Source organism: Ambystoma mexicanum, chromosome 1p (assembly GCF_040938575.1).
Source record: "Ambystoma mexicanum isolate Mex_15411 chromosome 1p, UKY_AmexF1_1, whole genome shotgun sequence".
Classification (NCBI taxonomy): domain Eukaryota; kingdom Metazoa; phylum Chordata; class Amphibia; order Caudata; family Ambystomatidae; genus Ambystoma; species Ambystoma mexicanum.
In genome coordinates this window covers 129,423,705-129,447,753 of record NC_090921.1, presented here as the reverse complement: position 1 = coordinate 129,447,753, position 24,049 = coordinate 129,423,705, and the positions used below count along the sequence as shown (strand labels likewise).

The window sequence follows — 24,049 nt, the reverse complement described above, 5'->3', positions numbered from 1 at the left end:
TTGATATTTTAATGAGCATGAATAACTAGGGGAAAAATCTATTACAAAAAACAGTTTTGTTTTAATCTTAAGCTTAGTTTGACTTGCTTATAAGACTCGCAATAGGAATGAGACTTCCTTTTTTACGATCTAAACATCATTATGCACCCCAACTTTAGAAAATGGGGCGTAAGCTACTCCCACTTCAAAATGTTAACTGGAGCACTGGTACTTCCTACAGAGCAAAGTTATCCGACCTTTTCTCTGCTTGTTTCCATAGCAGAAAGTGAAACCTTGTATGGAACTTGAAAGGTTACTTGAACATCCTCCGAGAAAAGCCTCTAAAGTCCATAATCTCTTCTGGAATGTTAATGACCTGAAAACCACATGTTGCAACAGGTGGCATTCCCTGTTGCTTGTAGCATGAGGGGAACTGAGCGCTCCCTCTGCTGGGGATACATGCTGTGTATTCTGAGGGATGGCAATCCTACATTTTTGTTTTCTGAAATGTCTCCACATTTTAATATAAAGCAAGGGCAATGGTGCAATCGCTTTATTACCAGGTTCCCTGTAATTTGGATGGTTTGAGGGCTCCGCTTATAAAGTTCCCATGATCGTTCTCGAGAGTTCATCCTCGGAAAGGAGGGTACCCAAGCCCATATAGGAGACTGGGTTGCTGTTGGTTGTGATGATGTCCCCTGCCTGGCCCTACATGCCGGCATGGGGGTGGCTCAGGTGGCCCAGCCCTACCACCCACTACGTCATGAGGTATGGGGAGGATTCCCTTCCTCCTCCCACAGCCACTGGTGTCTTCCACAGTGCAGGGATGTCGCATTGTTACCACAGCCACTTTCATGCTGGACCTTTTCAAGTGTGCAATCTGGTCTCGCGGAGCCTTGGACCTGCAGCGTTACCAACCTCTTACAGACTTCGCATCACAGCTTTCACATAATGGCCCCAAAGATGCTCACGCTGCTCTAGCTGTACATGTAGGGTACAAACGTGAACAGAGATGCTGAAAATAAGATGGCCGGCCCGCCTAATATAGCTTTGGTCACAGAGACGAGCAAAGCTGGGGTGGGGGTGAAACGATTAGCCACTTTCCAATCCTTAACTCACACTTTATGCTTCCGCGGAAGGAGTTGGAGAACTAATAACGCGGGCAAATGAAGGTGAGATGTTGGCAGATGGGAGAAGCGGGAGCTGCAAGTGGAGGTGACCGAGTGGAGGAGCAGAAGGAAGAAGTGGTGAACATCATGGAGGGAGGAAGAGGTCAGAGGTGGTGAAGGGGTGAGGGGATAGGGATAGAAGTGGCAAAGAGCCAGTAATGATAGCTTGAGGAGAGACTACACAGGAAACCAGGGAACACTGTGGGGCACCTGTGTGGGGTCCCTTGGAGGCATAGAAATGTAGATGGCCGGAGGGTACAACACCACCAGTCCAGCCGTTGTCTGGGAGTAGGAATGAGCATGTGGTGGACCACCAGGGGTAGAAGACGGCCATCTCTAGTGCTAGCTATAGACCCCCATGCACAAGTTAGCAGTGACTTGCTATCAAGCCAAGAATGGGGGATTGGGGTGGTTGTTGACTTGGGAGGCTTAGTAGCGCACCTCCAAGCCCACCCTCCTGTCCCCTGATACCTGGGAGTCCCTGTGGAGCCTGCTTACAGTGGGGCTCAGACTTCAGCAAGAGTGCCTACAAAAGCTGGACCAGCTTCCCCCCAATAGTGTCGTACTGGGAAGGGAAATGTAATCTCCAGGACTTTCTTCCGTCAGGAATGTGGGGGATGCCAGGGAGAGACCCATATAGACTCTCGATATCAAAACCACTTTAATTTGACAAACATTATTTTTCCGGATATAAAACTGCACTCAACAGAGAGTCTAAGCGCAGTGTTAGAAAAGAAGAACGTTCTTTTTCAGCTTTCCCATCTGCGTTAGTGGGAATCCCAGAATATCTGCTGACTATTTTGGAAGTTGGGGCTCTTTGAACCTCGCTCCCTTGCATAGCTCATTCCGTTTGGGGGCTCTGGTCTTTCAGTCTACCAGTGCAGGGTGGCACTGTCCCATCCTCCGTTTAAGATAATGGTATAGCTCGAATACCTCTCGTAGGTAGAGTATTGCAAGGGAACCAGTTGACCCTGCTCATTTGACTGCATGGCCATTTTTTCCCATACTTGATGAAGCCCAAACAAGAAGGTGTTAGTGAGACCTTTTCCTTTGCACTAATTGGTTTCACTGCTTTGCACCACTTCTCTTTATTTATTAACTTGAGGCAGCCTTTTGTACACTACACATTTCAGTGTTTAAACCTTGTCTTCACTGTTTTTGCTTTTTCCTCCTGGCCAGGTAATGGAAATGAGCATAGATGGACATCTTCATGTCAGCCTCTCTCTAGATGCCAGAAGGTTCGTGGAGCTACTTTGGGCTAGGCAAGGAGCCTTGTGGTGTGACTTTATGGCTGCACCGGAGCTGGCTTGAGTGTGTCCCCCAGCCGCCCCTGATGGCAACCTCCATCCATCCCTCTCCAAACACCCTCCCTGCTTGCTTTCAAGTTTGTATATCAGGAGAGGATCTGGAGCCAAAACAAATCTGACTCGCAAGAGGCTGTAGAAGGGCGCTGGAAGTCTGCCGGGATAACTAAATCTACTGCAAGGCTAAACATAGGGAAACCATCCACAGTGCCACCCTCGAACTAGTGAGCCTTAACAATTAAGAGTGCACGTCTCCAAACTCTTAAGATTTGGGGGCCTCTAGTTGGTATCCACCATCCGAAGAGGGGACGTCAGTCTGAATCTTGCACTTGCCAAGTGCACTTTTGTGAAGTGCAGTCTGCCAGAGGTCGATTGGAGAGCTCTCCCTGGTTTGGGACTTGGCTGGGTATGACGCCTCCCTCCCACAAGGACCGCACATAAGCAGTAACACGCGCGCATTTGGCAAGCACACTTTAGTTAAGTGCAGGCTGGCAGTCCTGTTGCCGCCTGCATCTTGGAGAGATATTTGGCCTCGAGTAGGGAGGTGAGTCAGCTAGCCTGCTTCTTTTCGACCTGATCGGCGCCTATTATGACTGTGATAATTAGTATAATACGGTGGAGGCCCAACGCTAAGCCCTACCAGCTAAGGCGCTCTGGGCGCAATGCGCAGGCTGCAAGCATGGCACGAGGCGGAGGCAAAGCGAAACATTCCAGGCGCAGAGTGCAGGGACATCAATCAATCCGAGTCAAACCAGGGAACCATTAGCCCCGGAGATGGGGGCGGGGGAGGCTTTCTCATGCGAATCCGAAAACAATGGCCACTTGAGAGCGAGACGATTTTCAATTCCTGCATCCCCACCCCTTCACAATCGGACACTTCATGAATGCCCATCGACAGTAACTTTCTTCTTAATGTGGGTTACAGCCTTCAGAGAGAGTCCATTGGTTACCCTCGCCCTAGTTCTCTGATACAAAGTGCTGCTCCGTTCTCAAACGTTATTGGATTTCACCTTCCCAAATTGCCTGATTTTTTTTTTTCTCTTTTTACATTTTTTTTTTAATCGAGCAATTTATATGACAGAGCTAATGACTCCAGCAGTACTATAAGCTCCTTATCGGACAAAGAGGATTCTCCTGTACTTGCTGTCGCTAAAGCGCTGTTCACCCTCTGCAGCACAATGGCCCACGATGAAAGGGAACTGCTGTGTGAAATGGTTGCTAGCTTTGCTGATGTGATTGAGTCCTTGAGGCTGTGCATGACTCTGCTAACGAGGCTAGCCTTGTCATTCCTTCGTTAGTCTCACTTGCTGTACCGCCTGCGCCTGGGGAATTACAGGTCGGAGCTAGCCTGTTGAACAATGAAGTGGCTGAGCCTGGGTCCGAGGTGCTGCCGGCCTTTATGGACCCGAACATTAACACAGAGTGCATTAATGGCTCGGCAGCTACTTCCACAACCATTCCTTACGGCAAACGAAAGCTTTTTCGTAGTGGAAAAACAGGATTAAGCAGCACAAATCAACTGCAATAGCAGAGTGCCGGAACCTTGTAAGCAGAATGAAGCTTTACATCGCCCTCTGATCTCATTTGCGGCCCAGCCTACTGCTGACATCTATGAACGTCTTGTTAGGCAGAATTGCATGCAGTACCCTCTGGGACCACCACATACAATTAGGACTACAGGTGTATGCAAAACCAACCTTTGGTATAAGTCTGTACTACACAATTTTGTGGTAGCGAGCTGAGCAGCCAGGCTCATCTCAAGAGGGAATGTGAGCAGTACAAGAGGTTACAGAGAGCTCTTACAATCACAGTGGTTCAAGTAGAGACTTACACTCAAGGTTTCTTGGTAAACCACTTATACATGTATTAGTCATTTAGAAAACATTCACTAGAAGGAGGCAACTTAATATTATACACAAACACACTACGATAACAAACAAATGAGTTTCTGAACAAATTAGGCTCCCCTGAAATAGGAGCAAAATGGCATTTCAGCTACTTTTCAATGGGAGTAAAAAGGCACAGGTTAGCAGAATACATCACAAATACTTCCTTAGGCAGTGCAAATAGTTTTAGTTCACTAGAGGACTCGGTTCAGCCAAAGTCAATGGACTAGTGTCTAGGATAGGAAAAAGCAGTTCTTGAAGTAAACGATAAAGTATTTGCAAAAGTTCTCAGAAGTAGTTAGTACAACAAAGAATCCTATGTTGGGTCACAAGCTGATTAGGCCTGCAAGTTGGGAAAGTTTCACAAACTTTCAATGTGAGAGGCGTTCTCTCAATCGGGTTGGCACAGTACCTTAATATGAAGCAAAAGATGCAGCTGAAGACGTTGGTTCCTAGCACTTCCTGCAGATCTCACTGTTCCTGAGCCTCAGTCGTGGGGATAAGAGGGAGGATGTCGGACTCCTGCACTGCACGGGATCGTTGGAAAACGCAGACACAATTGAGTCACTTCAGTTCGAGTAGCTGTAATTCAAGCACACAAGCTGGTGTCCTTCACCCCGGTTAATCCTAACCAGCTTCGAGAATGTAATCCAGGTGGCTTACGAGTTGATTGGTTCCACCAACTCAAAGGACGAAGTCACCCTTGAAGGGGCTTCTCTATCGAGATGAACTTGGCAATTCGGACCTGCAGCAGGGCTTCACCGGGCAAGCCAACGGTCCAGGTGTTGCAGCAGCTGTCCTCTTCCAGCTCGTCTTCCGTTATTTCGTTCCAGTGGTCGACTCTGCTTTCCAGTCCATGAGACTCGCCTTTTAAACATTTTTCTCCCATTCATTCCAGCCTAGCTGCCACTCGCCCTACAGGGTGGATGTCCTTGCCAGACAGACAGCCAGCCAAACACGCCAGAGTGCATTTGGGTCTCCTAGGAGACTAAGCACAGGGAGTTTTGGGCACCTCCCTCACGTCCCGCCCACCCCAGACACTCAGACGCCAGAGGCGGTCTTCAGTCCTGAAGCCCGCCAAAGGCATAGAAACAAAGTGACCACACCTGGTTTGGCGCGCAGAAACAAACACTAGAAGGACCTTTCCAAAAAGAAATGGCAAAAAGAAGACCTGGACCTGTTTAAACAAAGGGGCTTAAGGCGCCATCTTGAAAAAGAGGGCTTGCGCGATTTTTAGCTACCGGTGTTCGCGGTCGGGAAAAATCATGGTAGTTCGTTGTAAAACCACTGCCTCCAGCCATTTCGATAGTAAGGGTAGCATTTGACTGCTACATGAGTTTCTAGAGACAGGGGATACTAGGTAAACCCTCCAGCACTCTATAGGAAGATGGGGTGTTCTGGGTATAGGAATTTAAAAAGATAGTCAATTGAACCTTAAACAGTAGTTGATCCTAGAGAAGGTATTTTAACCTTTGGGAAGTCTAAAAAGAGTTCCCTGTCACTGCACTGAGGGTGCTGTGTGACACAAATAAAAAAAGATGCCTATGGAGTTGTCTAAAACTCCATAACCAAAAGAAATAAACCCAGAAAACAGATTTAAAAAGTTCAAAGCCCCAAAGTCCAGCAAAAGAGCTGGGGGTTTCTAAGGTAGAGAGGAATTGGCACATTTTGAGAATTCTCCGTAACGCTTCTGATTTTGGAAAACACCAAAAAGGAGATTGATAAGCCCTCATCAATACACACACAACCCACACACCCCTCCTCACCCTCCTCCCCAAGCCTTCCTCATCCGATAGATCTCCCTTCCAGCAGCAGCTCCTCAGAAAAACTATGGACAGTGGGGCGTAGTGCTTATCGACTCGGCCACGATCCATCTTGACTCAACATGGTGATCTTCGACCGTGACGTTGGTCACCGTACATACGTTATTACACTATGCGCCTGTACCTCAGTTCCTTTTTTCCGCACGCTCAGCATTCTGCTCTAGGAACATTTTCAGTGTGTTTTTTTGCTTGTTCAAATAGAAATTCGACGTATTCGCGATTTCAACATTTCTTACTGACCCTCCCAGGATTTGCGTCTGGTGCACTGGCGCTGATCACGTCACCGAAGATTGATTGTGGGAGCGGGCGGTAAATCTCCAGTTGGGGGCACCCACCGGCAAATTCGACTGCCGGATACAGATTCTCCGTGCAGTAGACCGAGAACCTCACGCCAGAGAAAGGCGCCACAAGAAGGCTAAAAAGTGGTCATTCTCCAGAAGCCACTCATCGGCTTTCTCCTCTCATAAAAAGAAGCGCCATCCTTGACGCAGGCATAACTCGCACTCCTCTGAGGAGAGAGGTAAGTCCTGCTCTGCCTCGGGCATGTGCATGTCCAAGTGAGAAGCCTTTAAGGAGCAGATTATGAAGGCGACCACTGCGGGTACGGGGGTCAACCCTCGATGCAGCAGGCCGAAGAGGTCCCAGTTACGCCTGTGCTTCTGGCGTCGGGGAGGTAGAGTACGGTGCCATTGGGCCTGACACCGACCATCGCTAGGCCGACTTTGCCACCGATGGTCAATCGACGCTGACCCTCTCGATGCGGATGTCGATATCTGCACCGATACTCGAGGTTTTGTCCCCAAGTCAATGCCATCATTCTCCCAGATGACTTGGATCATGCTCTCGATTTTGAGCCAGCACCAGGAGGGTCAGGCGGCTGCGATTTATTATATTTACTTTGCTCATCAGGCCGACCTCATTGCGGTATGGCCATGCAAATGCCCAGTACCGGAAAACAGTGGAGTGGTGGATGCCCTAGGCTTGTGTGCCCCCACAAAGCCGCTGTCCGCCTACAAGCTCACATATATACTTGATAGGAGCCCGCCAACGGAGGGAGCAATGCCATTTAATGTGGCCATTGCAGACCCCATTGCCTCCTTGTGGCAAAGACCCTGCACCCAAACCAGGTGCTCGTTTTGATGAGCTACCCCAGATGCCATATAAATCTGCTTGACCTGTGTCGGAGAACAGTAATTCTGTTTTCAGTATTGTCTCATGGAACACAAGGGGTTTTATTTCGTTAGTAAGCCCTAGGAACATGGCTTTTTGACTAATTCAGAGATTTGTCTTACACGAAACATGGTTCGTGGAGGTGTGTCACTTAGGTGGTTGTAGTGTGTTGCAGAGATTTGCAAAGAAAGCTACGGGCAGACGTTTTTGGGGCTTAATGATTGGCACCAGAAATAGCCAAATGATCATGTCTTGGCAGCAAGTGTGACCCCCCCCTTTCATTGTTCACGGTCACCATTTTTAATTATTCTGAATGTTCCTCCTGGAGGTGTTTTAATTGCGATTGTAAGTCATGAAGAATGTATCTTAAGTGCATGGTTTTTAGACTATCCTTTCTCACAATCTCTGATGGGCGATTTTAATGGACCTCTGTGTGCTTTAGATGGATCAAATTATTCTTTAAATCCTTCAAATATTGATTATCAATATGTCAATGACCTTACTAGTGAGATGGTGACTGTCTCAGATGCCCGATGGGCTAATTTATTGGAAAGCTATGGCTTCGAGTAACCACACCTTTCTACCTCCAATTCTATTACCCATAGTAAAACTTGGTCAAACTGTGTCCTTAAATCTTGGATCGTATGTTTTTGACTGGTCGTATTAAATCACGTGTAGGCAAATTTGAGATTATTCCTAATACTTTAAGCGACTGCATTATTTTAAAGTGCTACCTAAACCTTATTAAGAAGCCTGACCTTGATTATTTGTATGGCAATTTTGCAGATAACCTATATGGTAATAGAATCCGCTGGCATGAGATGAATATACATTATTTCAGAGGACTTGTTAAGCTGTTTGGTCCCCAGTGATAATGAGGGTAATTTGAATCTTGTACATGCACGCCAGGAAATCCCCCATGCGTTAAATCGACTTCATTTCCTGCAGAAATGGTTTGCATTCCCTAAAGCCAGGCCTGACCGAGTTTTTGATGCTATTGCCCCCCCCAAAAATAACATTAAAGGCCAACATAAAAATACTTTTAAAAAAAAGGCTCACCATCCACTGGAAGCTTCGTGGCTAAGAACTCAGTTGAAGACTCTGCACAAAAATGGTGTCAGGTTCCACAAATTGTCTCTTCAAAATGCGCAGTGGCAGATTATCCTTGACTGTCTCCGCTCCAGTGACAATCGTACATTCTGGCAACTCTATAATAAACACATTGCAGGGGGCTGCATTAACTTTGAGATTAATCCTATTTGTGCCATTGCATGGCAGGGACATGTACAAGCACTTACTGTAATGGTATGGATAGTATGATGGAGAATACGAAGATTAACTAAGAACCTGATTGCTGTGCCTTTTATATTAAATAAATTGCAGGTATTATTGCTAAACTTAAATCTTCTCGTGCCCACGGCCCTGATGGCATTCTAACATCATATTTGAGAGCCCTTTGTGTAAGTACTTTTCAGGAATTGTCATCCAGGACATTATTCCTGATAGTTGGAAAATGTCTATTCTCCTACTTGTTTTAAAAAATGTTTTAAAAAATCAATGGATGATCCCTCCAACTATCGGCTGTTAGCGATGATTGATTCTCTAAAGTCTTATCACATTATCTATTAGACACAATTAATGGTTGGGCCTATGAGAGGAATCTAATTAAATGGCAACAAACTGGGAGTGAACACATTGAGTAACATCTGGTGCAGACTTTACATGATCTGTTCTATGTTAATAACTCAAGATCTTCAATTGTACATATGCTTTATTGACTATGAAGGAGCCTTCGACATTGTCCGTAGACTTTGGAAAAATGAAGCCTGGATACCTCCATACTTAAATTAGGAAAGCAACTCTATTCCAACACTTCTGTGCAGATCAGATTGAATCATGAATGCTTGCTCTCTCAAATGTTTAGCAGTAATCCTGGGCATAAGCAAGGGTGTGTTCGGGCCTCTACACTCTATAGTTTGTAGGTTTCTGATCTACCCACAACTCTTCAAAAATATCGTACTTTTCTGGCATGCTTAGTGGGGCAGGGGGCTATTTGGCTCTTGCACGTGGATGACACTATTGTAATGGATCGCACTGTAATTGGCCTTCAGGGCAGTTTACAAGCTCTGTATGAATACTCCCTAGAAAATAACCTCCCCCTTAACTTAAAATAAAAATGATGCTTATTCAAGCTAGAGGAAAGCAAACTAATCATTGTATATGGAAAATAAATGACACCGCTATATAGGTCAGCAGTGAATACTTGGTGTTTCCAGCTATAATTCTCCCACTTGTTCCCATCTGGAAGAAGTAACCACTCAAAGTTTTGAAAAGGTTTTGAGCGGTGAAAATATGTATTGCAGTCAGCGGAGGAGGCTCTATGGACGGCCTCAAGAAAATATATAAGACTAGCATTGTCCTAGGGACATTCTATGGCTGAGAGGCTTTGCCTGAGAAACGTGTCACTTGGCTGCGCTGTTTGGATGGGAAATTATGGAGATCTGGTTTGGGGCTGGCTAAATCAATGCTCCTGGAAGGGATTTGTTGTGAACTTGGTCTCACTTCTCTCTTCACTTCCTGGAAAATCTCTTGCAGCACTTAATATTTAAAAACATTAGCAGATGCAGATAACGAAAACTGCCTCGATTGCTTTTTTTAAAAGAATTTCATGGAACTGAAGAGGTTTGATGATCCGAGTTGATAAAGAAATCTCAAATCAATAGGGCTATTTTGGGTGCAATGAAACTCATGATCTTCATGATGTCCTCTGTTTATACACTGACGATGGGCAAACCGGTTTATATCAAATGTATATTAAATGTACATACAATGTTGGTGTCTGATGAAGATTATTTGGGGTTCATTTATAGAGGGTCAATATAGCATCCATTTATAGCCCGTATCAGGAGTCAATCAAACTTATAGGGGTTCAGGCATGGAACGAGGCGGGCTACCTATCAAACGTAACTGACAAAGGCGTCCTTTACAACTACTTTTTTGCCATCAGAAACTTCGATCGCTAACAAAGAATGGAACAGCCAAATCGCTAGATTCAGCGTCCAATGCAGAACACTGCACTCATCACCCCACGATCCAGTGCTAGAACCTACGGTGCGTGCTGTTGTTTCCAATGGCCTTGACTTGTCTTGAGTCGTTGTCTATTCTGATCAGAATAAGAGAGGCTGATTTGCATATCTGTTTTGTAATTTCCCTGGCCCCTAGTTAGTCACTGAAAATCAGTATAAAGTCATACTCTGCAGGTACTCTTGTCTCGCCTTTGGTGATGGAACTTAACGTAGGAATCTTGTCTGGGGGTCCTCCTAGACGACTAGGATTGGTAACTGCCCCCTTCCTTTGCAGAAAGCCTACTTTTTTAATATTATGAGTTGTCACTGACTAAAGCACTATTACAGTAAGCCCATTGCTTCTCATGAGAGAACTTGAGTAACTTTTTTTTTCTCCTTTCCAAATTATGTTTATCAAACAATATAAACAAGAACAATAGAATCAATACAGTAGCTTTGATGCAACAAAATTACATTTTTAAAGTACCTCATGAGCACAATTCTCTAAAGGGTATGAAAAAAGATAGAAGATGAAGAGAATAAAAGAGAAATGCCAACAAGAAGAAATGAAAAGAAATAAAATGAAAAAAACACCTTAGATTATAACAAACAACTAAGCATATAGGTCATTAAATCCTCCCCATATCCTCTCATATTTATATCATTGATCCTTGGCATTAAAGGATACCTTCTCTTGCATAGACAAGAGGGACAAACTCTGTAACCAATCAGCCACACAGGGGGATGTCGCTTTTCCAACATTTAAGAGTATGCTTTTTAGCAAGAAGAGCTCTATATATTCAAAACACCTTACTGTTGGACAACACAATACAATACTTGATGGGAACAGTCCCAACACACCAAAAAGAGGGTCTCTTTGGAGACAATGGCCCAAAACCAAATCTATTCTCTGAAAAACAGCATCCCGGAATGGTTGAATTTTTCTACACAAATGCAACATATGGAGCGTAGTGCCCACCTCTTTTACAGTTCCAACGAACCTCTTCATTACATAGCTTACAGGAGAGCATCTTCCAGGGGGACCAATACAGGTAGTGATTGATTCTCTGCTGCGTTACCTTGGATCTAAGTCAATTTTATATATAATTGGACCCATGCACACTCGCTTCCATTCAGAATCCGACAATACGTAATCCATACCTGATTCCCAATTTTACCATATTGTGCTGTTAATTGAGATGTAGGAGGAGTAATTAACTTGTATAAAGTAGACGCAGACAAGGGCATACTCTTTGAAAGGCGCAAAATTGTGGCTGGATCCTGAAGTGCAGCATTCATTGGAGAAAAAAGTACCACAAAGATTTCTCTCAGAACATTATAACGGCCAATTTCATTTGCTTTCAGCTTGTATTTAAAACACACCAACTCAAAATCCACCATATTTTGACCATCATGCACTTGACCAATTCGCCAAATATGTGCTTTTGCCATGAGATCCACGAAACTACATAGTTACCCTGCTTCACAGCCGGGTTTTTCCAAAGACTGGAGTCTGCAGATAGAAGGTATTTCTCACCACGAATGTCATTACTCTTACGCCACTGCTTTTACAACATGTTTTATAAAAGGTGATTCGTACTAACCAGCAAGCTCTTGTCTGCAAATAGAATAAAATCTAAGGGTGTGGGGGATACAGATTCCTTCTCTATTTTAATCCATCCTGCACTATCAGTTTGGTCAGCCACCAACGAATTGTTACGCTCACCTGGATTCCACAGGGGCGTCGAACGAAGCTGGACTGCTGCGGTCTCCACCAGTGTGACTCGTAGCGAAGTGATGATCGACTGCACTTGCCCACTCAGTTTCGTCTGCCTGGCCCGCAAGAATATTTTTCTAAAAGCAGTAAAGGGGAATTAACCACCCGTGGTAGAGGTTACACTAACACTATTTTCTCTGAAAACTTCCAGTATTCCCCTTCATAAAGTCTCACCTTATTGTTTGGAAGGATGAACTCTCCATCCTGCGTGGAGTGCAGGGGCACGTACAAGTTCAGTTACTTCACTGATCTGAAGGTATTTGGCAGAGTTCCAGACAACAATGACTCCGAGGTAAGTAGTGTGTAAACCGCATGTATAGTTCTTTTTAGAGTTCAAATGTCTGTTAGTTCACTCTTGCTTCTTTCATACCTTTTCCCTTGCAGCGTGATCCAAGGAGTGAGTTTGCCTCGATGGATGAAGGTAGCGCTTAGGTAAGAGTCAGTTTGTACCAAGCACTGTCTAGCAAGTAATCTTGTTCCAAATATAATTAACCAATAGTTCTCTATCTTCTTTGCAGGTGCGGCGCCCTGCCGAAAATGCCTCGAGCGGTAAAATTCAGAGTAAGTATCTTGCGGTAAGTAAAAGAATGTCTTTGGCGGAACCCCGCTCACCTTTTGTTTGTTCTTGTCTTTTCAGATGCTGATGTTTCGGGCCGCAGTTCAACTGGTGCTGCGCCGGGTCGTGGAGATGCTCCGAAGACAGGTGAGTATGGCGCTGCGCTGCAGTTGACAATGCGACGCAGTTTATTTTAATGTCTTTTTTTCCTTTATCCACAGGTGCGGCTGCTCCAGGAAAAGATGACCAAATGGAAATCTCCTTGTTCTAACCTTTTCTTCTTTCCTTTTCTCTAGGATCGGCTCTGGACACAAGACTGGTGTGGCTGTAGACTGGATGCTGGACTGCAGACACGGTGAGCGTTACGCTGCTAAGATGCAGAATAACGCGAAGCGCGTGCTGCTCTTCGGGCGTGGTTTAAATAGCATCACAAAAGTAGTTCCCAGGTAAGAAGTTCCAGTACCACACCCAAGCAGCAAAATAGTTCCTAAAGGAAAGTAGTCCCTCATGGCCTGTACATGAGTTCTTTGCAGGAAGACCTGCATAGTTTAAAGTTGGCAATAGGAGCCTGGCGCCTGCGGTGCCAGGACAGAACCCATATAGCCCCTAGGCGGGGTTTTGGGAATTCCTGTCTCGTCTTGGGTGCCTGTTCCCTGGACAGATGGACCTGTTCCGGATGTCTGGGGGCAGGCATCGTGACACCAATGATGCAGAGTCTGCAATGAAAATGCTGTGTGATATAGTCTTCTGTCTGGATAACCAAAACCTCCTACATGCACTGGTCTCAAAAGGACCTCTTTCGGGATTCTGGCATGACCTTCTCCCCTCCTCCACCGCTCCAAACAAATCTATTCAATGACTTGTTAATACTCAGTAATGGTGTTTTTGAGAGAGGCAGAGGGAATTTCACCTTCCATCTTTCCATCAAATCTCATACTTGTCAAATCTTCCGAGAAGCCAGAAACTAGCCTTAACTGGCCATTTCATTCCCAAAAGTCTTAGGAAAATGCACTATAGCTCCTAAAAACTGCCTGGAAATGACAAAAGCATAGCTTAAAATGAAATTATTTCTCATTCTTATTTTTACAAAAATGCTTAAAAATTGACTCAGTCCTTTAATGTCAATTTGGAAGATCTGTCCCCCTCTGTGGGAGGAGCGCTTTGTCCCCCTCAGCCAGTGACCACAGATTTTGATTACCCCCTTTGTCCGTCTGTCCTTGTTAGTGGGTGCAGGAGGACCTCGCACCTCCTAGTCAGGTTTTTAGCAACACATGGTTTCCTTGAAGTCCCTGAGCCCCTGCCTTCAAGTATGACAGAGCATGGAAGTATACTGCCCTCAGTAAATCACATGTCCTTGCAGGCCTATTCACTAGTAGGTGCGACTTTCAGTGGAGAGCGGGGCTTTCAATTGAGACGTTCCTGCCTGAGCCCAAGAACAGTTTTTTTTTCTGGTATTGTGAGCCTCTTCCAAGGTGATTGAGGTCTTGTGGGTGGGACATAATGTACATTGTCTAGTGAACCCCCCCTCCCCATAGCATTTTTCACTGACATTTCTATGGGAGCAAAGCTATCCTTTCACAGTGGCTTTTTAAAGTAATTTCTTTATTTTCTTTTTACACGTGTGCAACCTATTTCTTCCTCTGATGTTTGAACTCCGATCTTGTATGTCACGGGTTCTTTAATTTGTCCTTTTTGAGTGAGTTGGCATTTGCTGTTGGTCCATTGACAATGAGGGGTAGGCCCCCCTCCACAGGTTCCTTTGATTTGACACTGAATAAAAGAAAAAGCCAAGCCGTTTTTCATTTGCAATGTTTTAAAGGGCAGATATTCAAGTGAAATGAAACGCAAAAGCTATGTCTGGTTGTAAGATTGCAATTCTTGCCCCTCATGTGAAAAAGTACAATAAGGCAGTTTCTGATGCAGTGCATGACTTAATGTCATTAAAGTGTAACAAAAGCAATGCCAGGCCGTTTTTGGATTGCAGGGTTCAACTGCTTGCCCCTCATGTGGGGGGGAAAGTAAAGCCATTTTTTGGTGCAGAGTTTCAATGCAGTTTTTCAAATGAATGAGATTTCTGTTGAGGGCCTTGAAATGCACCCCACAGTGCGAGTAGTGTTTGCAAAATTGGGGGGGAATGTTGACATGTAAGCGTTGCAGTCAAATGTTTTTTTTCGTTTAATGCTGTGCCCTTTCCTGCAGCAATACATCCTCCTGCATGACATGGTGGCAGCTCACAACGTGATGCGTGTGACCGTTTACCGGGGGAACCATGGTGAGTAGAAAAGCGCCCTCGGCGGCTTCTGTGTGCGGTGATGGGAAGGTTATGGTCTTATGTTCTATGATAACTGCTTCCCAAAAGCTGACCTTTTAGCTTATGTTAACCATATTCAGTGGTGAAAATGGAAAGAATTTGAAGGGGGATCCCACAAGGCCCGGGGTGGGGCAGAGTTCCAAGGGCGCAGATTTCAGAGGGGGCAGAGCTGGCAGTTGAACTCCAATCATAGTAAATGTTCAAAATAATAGTTTAAAAATGGCGCCATTTCTTTCATTGCTTAAAAAGTACACAAACAGTGATGTTTCCACAGAGGCCATTGCCGAACATTGCTGATCCGATAGGTGCACGTCACATTGTGAACGGACTGGGGCTTTATCTTATTTTTCAGAAAGCCTTAGGCTGAAACAAATGGAGTTCCCTGGACACTGTCTGAGAGCCTTTGCGAATCATATTTGCAGCTGGCAATGTCAAAGCAGAGCTCTCAAGTTTCCTGTGGCCATGCTTGAGAAATCCAATCCTTTATTTCCCTTTGAATTCTGGGACTTGTAATTATGTATATCCTACTTGAAATTAAGGAAAACTACAAGTCCCGGAGTTCAAAGGAAAAACAGGACTTGGTGGACTCCTCACGCTTTCAGATGCAATTTCCTTCTTGTTTGACCTAAACGTTGAAGGCGTAGACTGGGCAGAGCCTGAACAGGCAAGGCCCACCCAAAATCTGTAAAGGCCCACTCAGCAGCACTGTGCAGGTATTTACAGATGCACTGCGGTGGGCCCAACTACATTAGCATCAAGCCCCACTTGTTGGACAATCCTGGCTACGCCTCTGCTCAACGTACAGTTCAGAAGTTACTTTCAAATGGTTTAAACTGGCCCGTCTCCAGCCCGTATATGTCCAAGGAAACTTGAAGTGGTATCCTAAAATACCAGCTTAGACAATCAGACACTGGTAGATGTAACTGGAAAGGTTGGTGTGGCGTCCCTGATCGTTGTTCTATAACTGTCTAAAAACCCACTGATCAACAACTGGATCCAGTTTAAATTTACTTCAACTGGTCTGATGGAATTTCCACCAACGCGCAGTTACATTGGAATAGAGACCCTTTATTATTTTTGTGTGTGAATGTATATACAGCTGCCGTTCGTTTGTCTGGTCAAGGGCCGCCTGTTCTCAAATGGCCTTGCAGTACCCCCTTGTACATTCTAACAGCAGATCGGAGGCCTGACTCGCCATGCTGAAGCAGAGGGCTCCCTGTCTGTTTACCTCCAAGCACTCATGGTGAGTCAGCGCTGGCTCAAGGTGCGCTCAGTGGGTGCGGCCGCACAAGGCACCCCTGTGTAGCAAATAAAGGGCGCTTTGCCTCCAGTTCACTGTCATGCAAACTTAAGTATCGGACAGATACTTAAGATGACAGTGAGCTGGAGGGAAAGTACACTTTATTTTGCTATCGGTCAATAGCGGCATGCCTGGCCACGTACAATATAAGAACTGGGGGCTCGATTGACATGAACAAACACACTCAGCAACTGAGCCCCCCCTACTGTTCTTGTATTGTGTGGGGCCCGACGCGGCGTTATTTTTTAATGGGCGTGGTAAAACCTTTCTCCCTGTCCCTCGGTTCACTAATGAAGTCAATTAGTGAACCGAGGTACATGGTGAAGTTTTTTGGGGAGGATGGGGTCTGGGCTCCCTCTGCATCTGGGGCACTGCTCATACTGATCAGAGACCCCCACACCGTCTAGGCACACCCTATACACACCTGCACTTGCTGGAGTGTTCCAGCCCCGAGTAACAGTGAGTCGTTATTCCTAGTCCTGTGGCCCACTTCCCATAGTTGGTCCTATTTTCTGTGCTCTCATGTCTCTGGCTGCGGTGTGGTTTATGTGCCCCATATGCCCCCCACTGAGAACACATTCTGTTTGAGTGTGAGACTCATACTGTATACTGGAACCCACATCTTGAGTTCTTCTGGCCAAGCCTGGTGGTGATTGCCATCTCTTATGGACCATAAGTAATCACTAAAAAGACATAATAAGACAAATATTTGGTACATTTGAAAACTCTGTAAAGCTGGAATTAACAAGTATTTGCCCATGAACTGGCATTTATTTATCCGTTGTGACCTGTAGCAGTTTGGACATTTGTGGTATTTTTCAAAGTCTTTTGGTGCATGTTTCATTGTATGCTTTTTAGAGGGCTAACCCGCTACATTGCATGCAAAATATAACTTCCTATGTAGATAAATTGTGCATGCTTAGCATGTGCCTGTTTGCTTTTAAAGGGTTTTCGGGTGATCTGGGCCCCTTTACATTTAGTATACTTACCTGATTTTGACTGTTTAGGTTGTTCCTGCTTCAGCACATACCATCCTACTACTAAACTCTAAAATGTCTGAAGTAGTTTACTGTTGTGGAACTGTCCCTCCATTGAATGTTTATAGTTAATTTTCAATACTTGAACCATTTACTGTTTTTTACGCATACTGCATGGTCTTTTATAGTAAAAATTTCTTTAACTTAGTTTTGCCTAATGCAGTATGTATGGTATACCGTACATATGTCTTCAGTGTGCTTGTATGAGTAGTATATTTTTTTTGCATAGGTGGGCCTAACTGCACCTTGATGCCAGTAGACTTCACTCCCCCGTTTTAGATCGAAGCCAGCCTGCTTTTCCACCATTAGTGCGTTTTTGGATATGCTTGGTGGGGACCCTGCTATTACACTGCTTGTTTGGTTTTCTGAACCCGTCGCAACAGAGTTTCTAGAAAAACCTCCCTAAACCCTACCCTGTGGTTCTGTCGGAGGATCGGAAATCTGAGGAATGGCGCTTAAAACATCCCTGCATTCCATTCCACTGGCCACAACATAGTAGAATATAGCCTGCTGATATGTGGAGAGAGGATCACCCCAGAGATCGCACCCAGGTTGCAGGGAAGGAAACCAGACCATACGATGCTTTACCTCACTATGCTACCTACCTAAGGTATTGCCTGCCAAGCCGCATATTCTGGCGCAGCGCTTTCGGCGCAGAACACTCTGGGTGCAGGTCCCATTTAGTCGCTCCCTGTTGACCACAGTGCCCTACGTTCTGGGGTATTGATTGCCTAAATATGACCTAAAGTACCGAAAACTGCAGTGCTTTGCCTGACATTATATTTAAGCAAACATTAGCTGCTCAGTACATGGAGCTGGAATGTGGGTGAACGCTCCATACACAGATAGGTTGCTGTGTCCCGCATGTCAGGATTGCCTGAGTCCATAGGCCAGACCATGACCACCCAAGCTGGAGCAAGAGGAAGCAGAAAAACAGCCACTAAATAATAGACTATGCAGTGCAAGTTCTCTGAGGGAAGGAGAGGTTTTCAAGTGTGACCTTCATGATGCCAGAGCAAAACAAATGGTCACTGGATGCTTGAAAAGTAAAGTATAGAGCAAGGATTGAAACCCCGACCCACCTCCCACTGTAAATGAGCAGTTCCAAGCTCATTGCAAAGTAGGTCAAATCAAGAGTAGAGCAGGTAAGCAAATGGCAGAATAGGTAGGCTAATTGGAAAGGTGTCTGAGTGCAGTCCTAGAGTTTGAAGTGTTTCAACAAACAGCAGAGGGAGACTCAATCCGCTGTTTCGTTCTGTAAGGCAGGCTTGCAGATCGAGCCAAAGAGTTTGGTACTGTGCGATCAACAGAAACTTGAGGTACAAGGCAAGCATGTCAGCAGAAACTGGCCCACTAAGAGGCAAATTAATGTACTTTAATATAACAAAAGAACTCCGCAAGGCAGGCCTGTTCCTAGGGGCGGGCAAACTGGGCGACTTCCTAGAGCACAGTTGAGGATGTGGGGTGCAGCAGGCAACCTGTAAATCTCCTTCCTGGGATTGCAGGAAGCTTTCTTATTTAACACATTTGAGCACTACACGAACAGAGATTGGAGAACAAAAGCCTGCCCTTTACCGCCCATGATGCAGCCAATGACTTAATACTCTGGTCAGTTTTCTTAAATTGTTTTTTAGGAATGCTCCCACATCCCAAATGTCCATCTTTTTGTGAAACAATAAATGCCTAAACTGTGTGATAACTTGTGCATGTCGCTAGTTTTCCAGAATATGGATGGTTGGGTGTTTATGGTGGAATGGAAGGGCTTTTTGCTGCTGCTGGTTTAAACAAAGGGGACAGTTGGCAGTTGTGAGGGCAGGAGTGGTAGACTAAAGTAAATGGCGAAAGGAAGGCATAATATGAGAATATGAGGAGGAATTGGCCTTCATTTGTCTTTTATCAAGTGACTAGGCTAATTTTCTTGTTCAAGGGATGTTTGAGGGCAGTCAAATGAGTGGCTCCATGTCATGTGAACACCACTGGAGTTTCTTTTGAAAATGATGGTGTTCTTGCATGTTCATTCAGTTGAGAAAAATGTTAATTAACTCTTATAAGGTACAACTCTCCCGTGGGCCTCAGTGCGCAGCAAGTGCAAACTCTGACAAACAGCCACATAGAAATACCAGGGGAAACGCCAGAAACTGAGGATTTTTAAAAGAAGAAAACTGAGCAGATGCGCAGAGACAGGATGAGAATTCCAAAAGCGTGGAGCAACAGAATCGAAACTTGTGCCTCCGAAGCGAGTAAGCTTGTATCATGGCTGCTCAAGGTTGTTGGAGTGACTGGACTGTAAAGAGCCAGATGATTGAGGAAACGTAATGCTAGCTTTCAAATAGGATGGAGCATTATCAGTAAGGTACTTATAGGTAAATGATAGCACCTGGTTGGAAATGCAGTGCTTAACAGGAAGCCACCGTAAAGTTACGAGTTTCAGTAATGTGGTTCCTTCTTGAGATCACCACATACAGCTCGAACAGCATTGTTTTGCACAACCTGTAAGGAGGCCAGGTTAGACTGAGAGGTGCCAGCCAGTAGGCTATTGCCATAGCCCAGTTTGGAATTGACCAGAGCAACAGCGACGGCCGCAGTGGTAGAGTTGGATAAGAAAGGTTTAATTTGCCTAAGGCGTGTCGTATAGGCACAGGATGCCTTCAGCTGACTGACATGTATATTCATATTTAGATTAGCATCAAGAATTACGCCAAGGGTCTTGACCCATGGACTAGTCTTAATTTTAACTCCAACGATATTGAAAGCAGAGTATCTAGGTTCCAGCTTGGCAGGTCGTTGGGAAGTACCAACAAGCATAATCTCAGTTTTATTGCCATTGAGAGCGAGGGAGTTCTTAATCATCCAATTTTCAATGGCAGCATAAATGGAAGTGATTTGTTTGAGGCCCAACTCATAATTGCTAGTCAGTTTGATCACCGCCTGAGTATCATCGGCGTAGTTAGTGTAACTCACGCTGTTGCGGTCAAGAAGGTCAAAAAGAGGGGAAATATACATATTAAAAAGAGTAGGAGAAAGGCATGCTCCCTGTGGGACACCACATCTTGGCAATTCAATAGATGTATAGCCCCCAGAACAATGAAGGCAGATCTGGGACCTAGGAATAGCCAGCACAAGGCATTATTGGAGCAATTCACAATCGCTCCTAATCTCTCCAGCTGTAGTGAGTGATCAACGAGGTTGAAAACCGTGGTAAGGTCCAGGAGCATCAAAAGTGCAATCTGTCCTGAATCGGCAATGTGACATAGATTGTCTTTGAAATCAACCACGGTTGTCTCAGTACCATAAAGAGCACGAAAACCGGACTGTAATGTACCTAGAAGATGGTAGCTTTCAATCTTTTGCTGTAAGTGTATGTATATGCAACTTTGTCAAACATTTTCAAGAGGAAGATGACATTAGTAATGGGGTGATAGTTCTCCACTGAGGCAGAATCAAAAGTGCCCTTTTTCAAAGCGGGTGAGATCCAAACATTTTTGAGAAGCAAGAACAGTGGAGTTAATAAAGAATTAGTTAATCAGTCTGGTGACCATAGGGGCCAAACAGCTGAAAATGTCCATAATCTTAGCAGGGGGACAGATGTAATCGGGGCAGGGGATGGCTTGAGGTGTTGGACAATGTCAGACATCTCATCTTCAGATATCTCTTTAAAGTTAAAGGTAGGAATGGAGGTGTCAAGTGAACAAGCAAACAAATCATTAGTTGTGGTGCAATGAGGATTAGTTAATTTAGCTTGTAATGAAACTAAACAATTTTATTGCGATGCAGATTGTTTATCATTTAATGCATAGTTGAATGTCAAGACATCACTGGTTACTTTTTGTGATAGCAGGCAAAGAGTTGGCCTTGCCCTCAAAGTCCTTAAGAATAGCAAATAGATATTATTGAGAGATCTTGGCATTACAAATACGGTCGTCGTAGAAGTCCTGTTTAGCAGCCAAGGTGGCAATTTTATAGTCCGCGGCGGCTTTACGATAGGAGGCAAGATTGCCGTCAGAGGAGTTCTTCCTCAAAGCCTGCTCCTTTTTAGCTTTCTGATGCCAAGGATTTCATCACAGAACCAAGTTTGTCCCAATGTTTCAGTTTTGACAAGTTTAACAGAAGTGGGAGCAAGGGTATCGATGATGGAAGAAACAACTGCTTTGTATTGATCAACTCAGCTAGTAGTATAGCTTGAAGGTGGCAGATTTTCCAACATGTGTTGGGCAGGTTCATTGAAGGCAGTGTAGGCGTAATCGTACGAATATTCCTGACTGTGTTCTACATGATTAGAATGCAGCCTATCGACTTTAGTCGGTAGAGCCAATAGAAAGGAAATAAGGCAGTGATCAGACCAAGGGCAAGTTATGACTTTAAGATTATTCAAAGATAGGCGATGGGACAATACCCTGTCCATCTCTAGGAGTAGGGATCTTTATTAGTTGATGCGGGCCATAGGCCTTCAGTGAGAGCATCAAACTGGTTGCTTCAGAATCCGGCACATTATATGCCCAGTAAGTAAAGTCATCAAGAATGACTACATAAGAGGAGTATTTAATGAAATCACCCAAGAGGATAAACGGCTGTTCTTCAAACGGGGGATTATTTACTGGTGGACGATATATGGTAAGAAGACAAATGGTAGTAATGGAATCAATAGCAATTTTGATAAGTGTATTGGCAATCATCAGTAGGTGAAGAATTACATATGTCAGAGAGTCTAATGATGACTGCAGTGCTGCCACACCGGCCAGATTGACGATCGGTCTGGAAGATTTGATAGCCGTTGGGAAGGGCAGTGGCAGCAGTGTTAGAGAGAATTCTCCAGCATGGGGTCTGGCATGGATTCACATGCTCATGAATATTCCCCGTCGTCAGGCTGGGAATCCTCGGTAAAGAAAAAACCAGTATCAGTTTCGTTTCTGATCTGTCTTTCGTAGTAATAACCAATCACTGGTCTCTGCGTCATACTGACCACAGCCAATGACTGCCCTCTACCTAAGCACCGCCTCTGGCAGCCATCTTCAGATTTTTACCGCACGTTCATGTGTTGGGATCCTCGTGCTATTGCTCTCGAGCGTTAGTGCTATTTTTTCGCGCTTTTTACAAAAAACTTCGATTCTTTCGGTCAAAAGAGCCTCAAGCTCCACCGATCCTACATCCGATCAATGGGGACCCGTGTCGGATTCATCTGTGCCCCTCAAGGGTGAAGATTTCGTCGAGCTACACTTCGGAGGACTCCAGAAGCTTCTCAGGCCCTGTCTCGGAGATGGCCCAGGAGAAGGGAAGCTCGACGCCCGGAAAGCTGTTCAGGGTCTGCCCTGGATGCCAGCTGCAGAACGTCTTCAAGGAGGACGAACACTCTTTCTGCCTTTACTGCCTTCATGAGGACAAGACTCACGTGGAGAAGGACTGTGCGTTTTGCGGCAACATGTCGGAACGGACCATGAAGGACCGCCATCAACGTCTCGCCAACTGGCTGGAGGGTAAGAGCCCGTCTGGCGAGAAGAAGAAATCCGAGCGGTCTTCTAAGACCTTTGAGGGCGCCCCGGCGACGGGGGCCCAACATAAGGCCAAGCACCGCGAGTCCGCTGGCACCGGGAGCGCCGAACGGTCGGGCTCTACGGGCGCCAGGCAGGGCGCACCCTCCCCGGCACCATCAACCACGAGCCAACGCTCTGGGTCGGGTAAGAGGAAGGCCGAGCACCCGGCGAAGCTCCTGGAGAGGCCCCGGTCGAGCTCTAAGGCAGAGGAGGAGCGTGGCAGTGCCCCCTCCCTCAAGGATAAGGCGGTGAGCGCACCTAAGGTGGTGAAGGCCTTGATCCATCCGACCAAGCCCTCTATCGAAACGGTCGCGGCGGCCCTGGCTCAGCCTGTGGTGGCTGCACCAGTGGTGGCGACCTCAGGGCCCAGAATCTCCCTGCCTCCTCGGAGGGAGTCTTCCTTTGTGCCCATCGATAGGACCCCCGTGAAACCCTCCGTGGGGAAGAAGAAGGGGGGGCAGGGCGTCGTCGTAGAGTCGGCCTCAACCTCAGAAGAGGAGCTGATCGAGGTCTTAAGCCACGGCCTAGGCGTGGAAGAAGGCCAGCCCGTCGGAATGGACCCCGACGCAGGTGACGACGACGACATCGTCGAGGATACCGACGGGGCCCCTGCTCGCCCGTCGGATTCCCCTCTGCCAGCGCCGCAAGACAACTCGGCGGCCATTTTGTTGGCCATACAGTCCTTATGCTCCGAGATAAGGACGAGGCTACCGTTACCGACGGAGGAACCTCTCCCGTCGGGGGATCCAGAACCGGGACCTTCTGGTGTTCCCCCTACCAAGAAAAGAAGGATCCATCCACCACCTCCTTTTCAACCGTCGCGCCCCTTCCAGCCCTCCTCCCCGTCCACCCGAGGGGATGATACGGGGACTGACACGGCAGCGACGGGTACGGACGACGAGGCATACGACGAGGATTTTCCGTCGTCGCCTCCCACCAGGGCCTCTCCGCCCGACGAGATCGGATCTTTCCACTCCATGATCTCCAGGGCTTCCGAGCTTTTCCAACTCTGCCCTGAGGAGAAGAAAAAGGAAGGCTTCCTTTATCAGCGGCGCGAGGCCAAGAGGAAGACGGTCCTCGCAGTGCCTCTGTTGGACGACATTTGGGATGAGGGCCTTTCCCTCCTCAAGAACCCTTCCACGAC

The 24,049-nt window shown here is 46.0% G+C and overlaps 1 protein-coding gene across 3 annotated transcripts in view; it reads left to right on the top strand.

Annotated features, from left to right (window-relative positions):
- LOC138567068 (polyamine-transporting ATPase 13A3-like) overlaps positions 1 to 24,049 on the top strand; it is a 656,189-nt gene that overhangs the window by 232,582 nt on the left and 399,558 nt on the right. For all 3 annotated transcript variants that reach the window (XM_069644931.1, XM_069644921.1, XM_069644914.1), the window contains one exon: positions 14,929 to 15,001. In XM_069644931.1, the coding sequence (XP_069501032.1) occupies positions 14,929 to 15,001 (73 nt within the window). The remainder of the gene's footprint in view (positions 1 to 14,928; positions 15,002 to 24,049) is intronic.